At 35.3% G+C, this 7,306-nt stretch overlaps 1 protein-coding gene across 1 annotated transcript in view; it reads right to left on the minus strand.

The window, feature by feature from the left end:
* The window catches only part of LOC107684124 (vesicle transport through interaction with t-SNAREs homolog 1A-like), a 133,237-nt gene that overhangs the window by 40,416 nt on the left and 85,515 nt on the right, over nucleotides 1-7,306 (minus strand). The window contains exon 7 of the mRNA XM_016480337.1: nucleotides 5,443-5,504. Coding sequence (XP_016335823.1) covers nucleotides 5,443-5,504 — 62 coding nt within the window. The remainder of the gene's footprint in view (nucleotides 1-5,442; nucleotides 5,505-7,306) is intronic.

Raw genomic sequence — 7,306 nt, forward strand, 5'->3', positions numbered from 1 at the left:
ACATTGTATGGGTCAAAATGATCGATTTTTCTTTTATGCCAAAAATCATTAGGATATTAAGTAAAGATCATGTTCCATGAAGATATTTTGTAAATTTCCTACCGTAAATATATCAAAACTTAATTTTTGATTAGCAATATGCATTGCTAAGAACTTCATTTGGACAACTTTAAAGGTGATTTTCTCAGTATTTTGATTTTATTGCACCCTCAGATTCCAGATTTTCAAATAGTTGTATCTCGGCCACATATTGTCCTAGCCTAACAAACCATACATCAATGGAAAGCTTTCAGATGATGTATAAATCTCAATTTTGAAAAATTGACCCTTATTGACTGGTTTTGTGGTCCAGGGGCACATATTTGTTTTTTGTTCACAAAAACTGCTTTGTTACCAACATTGTTAAAAATATCTTCTTTTGTGTTCCACAGAAAGAAAGTCATAATGGTTTGAAATTAACAGGGGGAGCAAATGATAAGAATTATATATTATAAAAATAAGAATTTAAATTTTTGGTTGAACTAAAAACATGACTGCACTTAAAAAACATTAAAAACCAGGTATAAATGCACCCAAGATGCATTGCAATCAGACAACAATGTGAAGGACAACAGATACTGAGCGCCTCTAGTTTGTTCGTCTGATTTAATTAACAATATCCAATTCACTGGATTAAACTTGGAAATCTTGTTTTTGTCTCATTTCTTTCCCAAAAATGCAAGAAATCATGGAAAGCATTTTGAATTGCCTGCCAAGTTGGAAATATTTGAGTGTTCCATCATCATTTACTCAACCTCATGTCATTCCTAACCTGTATGATTTTCTTTCTTCTGTAGAGCACAAAAGAAGACATTTGAAAGAATGTTGTTGTCCAAACAACATCGGAACCCCTTTGATTTTCATTGTATGTATAAACATTGTATTTTTAATATATCAAAAGAAAGTCATACAGGTTTGGAACAAACCTTTTTTGTGGGTGAACTATCCCTTTAAAACAACCATATAGGTACAGACCCAGTGCAGAAACTGTCAGCACTACAAAGGACCTGTTTTCAGTTTTAAGTCTTGTTAATACATACTCTTGCAAAACAAATCTACCAAACTACTTCCAACTGTAAGTTTGTATGTCTAAGAACTTCTAATGCAAGGTCACATTGCTCACGCAGCTTCAGCCCTCCTCTCAGGCTGCTTTGAAGGCTCGATTGAGTCCAGTAACTTGTGTATTAAACAATCCGTCATCAAGGCAAATGTTTTAATTGGTATGATTATTCTTTAATAATATTATGATTTCTTTAAGCAGGCATCGCCATTAAAAGTTAATGAGATGAGTATGACCATGACAATATAATTAAAACCCTCAGGAGTTTCTGAAGCTGACCATTAATAATTTAGTGTGAGCTGGAGCATGAGACGGCCTAGCTCAGTAGTCTGCTTAGGGAGAGAGAGAACGAGAGGACCGAGAAAATAAAACTGCTTTGCCTGTCATGATGTGAGTTTACTTTGATTAAGGGCTGAATTACCAGACTATCAGAGACGTGTCACTGTTAAATCCCTCTGTTAAAGACCTTTTGGGATACGCATCTCTTATTTGATACCAGTGTATTATAAACAGAATCGTCTGAACTCTGGAAAGTCGGGGATGAAAACAGGAGCTGTGCTCAAAATGCACGCAGTGTCCTCGGAGCGGAAGTATCACAGAGTACACATATTTGGAGTCGTCCTCACTCACACAGTGCTCTCCACTCAGGGTAAACATCTGGTGCAGCGCGGGTCTCTCTGTCTCCATCTTACAACAATATTTATCGCAGCGGGCTAATGCTCTGTCCTCAACTCACAGCTGAGAGCCTGTGAACCTCACCATGACAAACACAACCTGGAGTAAGTGAGTGTGTGTACAAAGGCCAATGCAGATAATCAGGTTACGTAGCACTGTGGGGAGTCAAGTTCACCTCGCTTTCATTTGAATTACCCTCACATCTGTACCCAGGGCAAGCAAAGAATGAAATCATTCTGTACAGCCATTTGAGAAAAATACAAATCCAAAAGCCCTTTGACCCTGAGAAATTACATTGCGGATCTTTAAAAAGCAGTTTTTACATTTTCTGAAGAAAATGAGTGCTGCTTGTACAAAACTTGTTGCTGTTGTGAAAGATCTTATCCCTCTTCCTCAATGCCTAATTTAAAAAAGTAGCGCATTATTGTGATAACTTGTCCTTAATAAAAATATTATATAATATATATATATATATATATATACATATTTATTTAAAAAGCTTGTCTTAACAGTTACGTAATGCAAAGCTAGTAAACTAAGTTGTTAACTTGCTAACTAAAAACAAAGTAATTTTTAGCCTCAGTTTATAATTCATCTAAATTAAAATATGTAAATTAAGTAAGATATTTTCATGATCAAGAAAATACACTGTAAAGTGATTTTCATTTCCAATCAGGCACCAAATTGAGTACCTATAAAAAAGGAAAGGAGATAATATCTTACATAACTCCGACAAGATTCTAGGGTGATTGCTAAGTGGTTGCTAAGGTTCTGGATGGTTGCTAGGTGGACACTTGCTGGCCCAAGTTAAAAGACTGTCCTCTGAAGTCTCTATGATATTCTGGTACATCTTTCAGTGTAATTCTATGGGATTTTTTTGTTGCTTTATCATCAGCCAAGTAAAACTCTGAGCTCTGATCACTCAGAAAAGTAATATTACACCTTTCCACAACAATCCTCATAATTTAGGGTATCTTGCCATGGGACAGAGTGAAATTTAATACGCAGGGTTAGGGGCAGTGCTGTTCTTACTAACTAAATATAAATCTAAAAACTATTAAAAATTATTGACATAAAATGAAAGCTGAAATAAAATAAATATAAATATTAGATGAAAAACATACATTTCTAAAATTTCTAAAACTAAAACTGAAATAAATATACATTAAGGCTAAATAGCAATAGAAAGTAAATAAATAGAAACAGAAAAAACGAATAAAAATGACAAAAGCACATAACTAAAATAACAGAACTTAAACTAAACCTAAACTAAAATTAAAATTGAAAATATAAAAGTTAATTAAAAATATTAATAAAACAATGTAATAATATAACACTGGTTAGGGGCTAAAACCAAAAAAAGTAATATGCGGTGTAGTAACAGTAATATCTAATATATTAACCTATTAATCAAACGTCCAAAGATTAAGCAAGCATGCAATTAAATAAAAGCCAGGAAAATTTATGAAAGACAAAAAAAAAACACACCAGAAAAAAAGTTAACCAAAACATCTATTTGTTGTCTTTGTTACTTTTCTGTTGCAAATGGCTTTGAGATGCAATGCAAATTTAATATGTAGGAAGGCTTTATTTGCTCTTTTTCAAACAGAAAGGCAAAAACTAGTTAGGAAGAGAGATCTAGAGGAAGAGAGAGAAGGCCTTTACTAGGCAGACAGGAAGAACGGGGGGTGCGGTGGGCCTTCATGCAGAAAGGCAGCGAGCTGAAGGCAGACGTCGTGCTTGGAAAAAGCTCATAAATCTTTATTTTGAGGCGGCCTCACTGCAGCACTACATTGCTTAAATGCTACGTCTGATTTAGTCTTCCCATTAGGTGACAGCTGAACTTTAACATTAATATGATAATATTGAAATAAGTGTGTGTTATTTACTTAGCGGCGGGGCAGGATGGAATAAGAGAGAGACAGAGGGAGGTGGGAAGCAAAGGAGGATGATGAATGATTTCTGGACAGCTTCTGTGACACCAGGCGGCCGTGGCCCCTCTAATGAGACTTGACAAAATACAGACATGCAGAAATATCGGTTACAGTCTGCGTCCCCGGCATCTTGCTTTCTCTCTCTGTGTCTCTCCTCCTGTCCCTCTCGCTCGCCGCACACGCCCTGATTGTCTACGACCACTGAAGCATCTATTTCAATTGGCACTTCCTTCCTGGCCCCGGGGTTTTAAATTTAGCTGGTGTCATTTACATATTACTCTTACTCAAAAAAAGACAAAAAGAAACAAAACCTTGTCATCAAGGTTCAGGAAAGGGTGCATAGGCACTTTATAAAACGGAGATGTGACAGACGTTTAACTGAATTGTGCGTGTGTGAAGGAGAGAGATATGAGGTTGGCGGAGAAAACAACAGTAAGTAGAACAAAGAGAGAGAGAGAGAGAGCGGCTGTGCATTGCTACAGTTATCTCACATCTACCACACAGGGAAAAAAGCCAATATCTCATCAGCCTGCTGATATGAATGATGAGTTCTGCTGTTTAAAGCTGATACTACATAGAGACAGAATAGTGGCAGGAACACTAGATCTGCTTTAGGGCAGAAGAGTGTTGAAAAAGCCCAAATGCATGATGACTAGGCCCACATGGAATCTGTGCCTGTAGGAGCCAGAACACTGAATCTGAACATACGTGATTCATTAAATTATATTGATAAATGCTGATGAAAAAAAAAATAGTATACACACACTATACTGTAAGTAACATATATACATACACTACCATTCAAAAGATTTTTGATAAAAATAAATATATACTTATAAATTAATACTTTTATTCAGCAAAGATGCATTAATCAAACGTAACAGTAAAGGCTTGTACAGGAAAAACAAAAAACTATTTAAAATAAATACTGTTTTTTTTAAATAGTATATTAAGATGCTTTCTGAAGGATCAGGTGACATTAAATGCTGGTGTAATAATTGCAAAAAAAAATCAGCTTTGCCATTACAAGAATAAATTACATTTTAAAATATATAATTTAATATTGTAATAACATTTCACAATATTACCATTTTTACTGTATGTTTGATCAAATTAATAAAGCCTTGGTGTGCTTAAGAGACTTCTTAAAATGTTTTTTTTTTTTGTTGAAAGTTCAACATTAAAAATTTAATTAATTAATTAAAAAAAATTATAATAATAATAATTTAGTGAATTTAGTGAAAACCTATATAAAATTACAAAAAAAGTATCAAATATGCTTATCAATAAACTATAGATAAAACAGATTGATATTTGGAACTTATAAACAGATTTTGAAAGAGAGTGCACAACTGAAAAGTGAAAAGCATAATTATGAAGGCCTATGGGAGTTTCTATGGGAATGCTAAATTTTTAAATCCAGAATTCCACACATTTTCCCACATAATAATCATATAAAAATGTGAATGTGCAGATACAATGGAAGTCAAATAATGACTAAAACTGATCTGTTACAGTATGTTCATTCACATACAACAATGTATTGAGAGGAAGTGGGGTGTTCGGGGTAATTGGATTTTACTGATTTACTAATTACAACACCATTAATATTCATGCTGTGCAATCGCAGTGCATAACAATAAGTGTGTACATTTGAGTACATTTCATGCAGTGGATGGGTATAGGGCTGCATCCATAGAGAAATATCAGAAACGGTCCCTACCTTCCTCTTACCTTCTCAGCATGCTGGTCAGGATCCGAGAGCTCTTGCCCAAGTTAGCGTCCGTCTCTCTCAGCTGTGGAGAAGAAGAAAGAGGAAAAAAGAAAAGAGAATGTCCACGTTAGAGGTCATGTTAAACTTGTGCTATAAAAATAGGCTTAGAATGTTTATAGACTTTAGTCAGAGAAGACTGTCTATAGCTACGAAATTAACTGTTATTAATCCAGTTTGTACTTCTTTTCATGCCTGTTGCTACACATTCTTTCTCTTTTAAGTGTATATATACTACCGGTCAAAAGTTTGGAATAATATATTTTTTTTTAATGTTTTTGAAAGAAGTCTCTTATGGTCACCAAGGCAGCATGTATTTGATCAAACATGCAATAAAAACTTTTATTATTACAATTGAAAATAAGTTTTCTATTTTAATATACCTTAAAATGCAGTTTGAATGTAATTTAAAATGTGACGGCAAAGCTCTATTTATTCTAGTCTTTAGTGTCACATGATCCTTCAGAAATTATTCTTCAGATCCTTCAGATATTATAAGACTAATTTTACTATTCCAAAATATTTTACTGGTAGTGCATGTTTTACATTCAATATATGGCTGAAGTAGGGGGATGCATAAGTAAAGGCTATACATCTGGAGATGTGTGTGTGTGTGTGTGTGTGTGTGTGTGTTTAGGAATGCTGACATTGCTATGGAAGTGAAGCCAGAGCTCTGGCAGCGTCAGATACGTGATTCTGGCTGGCCTCCTTGAGAAAGCCTCCTTCTCTGTCGTCTCAGTCAGCAGGGACATGTGTATGTGTGTGTGCGTGTGCGTGTGTGTGTTAGCGGGCAGGCTTGGGGACAGATGTGGTTTTAGGCGGGTTTGGGTTCTGGCACCACCAACAGCCCAAGAGCAGCCTGATGTCTCTCTCAATGATAGATCTGTCCCATGAGAGCTTCCTTGGCTTTTCCCAAAATCCCTCTTTCTTTCTCTCTCAGGTCAGAGTTGTGCCAACACAAAAACACATGGCGGAGCTCTCTGTGAATTAGGAACCCAAAACAAGACCCACAACAAAAGAGATTACCAGTACAGCAGATCTAGCGCAGAGTCCGATTACAGACTTGTACAGTAAATGGTCTTGGTAAGATGATTCCCAGCTCGATTCAACACCTGAATTTCATTGAAAAGAGTTAAAAGAGCTACAGTCACGCAGACCTAAACCTAAATAAAGAAAAATACAATGAACAACAATCAAAGCATAACCAGAAACAGGAATATTAGCCATTTAAAAGGACATTATAAGCATAATATTTACACTTTATGAAATTTGGTCACTGTATTCATAATCAAAATGTGACTCTTATAATCTTGTAATCTTTTGATCTCAAATTGATAAATAGAAATCTTGACATTTCAAAAAGCCACTATAAGTAAAAACAGGAACAAGTGGTGAAGAAAAATTCTGACCAATGAGGGCGCAGTTTTTATTTTATTAACAAATTTTGGTCTGTTTTGAAACGCTGCCTTGGCAAAGCTAACCCAGCCAGGGAGATCAAAGAAAAACAGACTATGAAAACCGAAAACGACCAGAACTCTATGGGATTTAATGTTTACCATGCACAAAACATCAGAATGTCAGAACCATCTTGACATTCAGAAATGCTGCTTTAAGCTAATCACTGTAATATAAATGGCACACATTCTGACCAATGAGGTGGCAGTTTGTTCCCATGTGACAAATTTTTGCTCTTTTTGAAATATTACATTGTGAATCAAATCGCAGAACAAAATGCAACGTTGTAACAATTTAGTCTCTGTTTCGGAACAAAGAAACCAAATCATGAACAGAAAACTACCTAAAGTCTGTGGGATCCCCCCCCCCCCC

Source organism: Sinocyclocheilus anshuiensis, unplaced genomic scaffold (assembly GCF_001515605.1).
Source record: "Sinocyclocheilus anshuiensis isolate Anshui unplaced genomic scaffold, SAMN03320099.WGS_v1.1 scaffold553, whole genome shotgun sequence".
Classification (NCBI taxonomy): Eukaryota; Metazoa; Chordata; class Actinopteri; order Cypriniformes; family Cyprinidae; genus Sinocyclocheilus; species Sinocyclocheilus anshuiensis.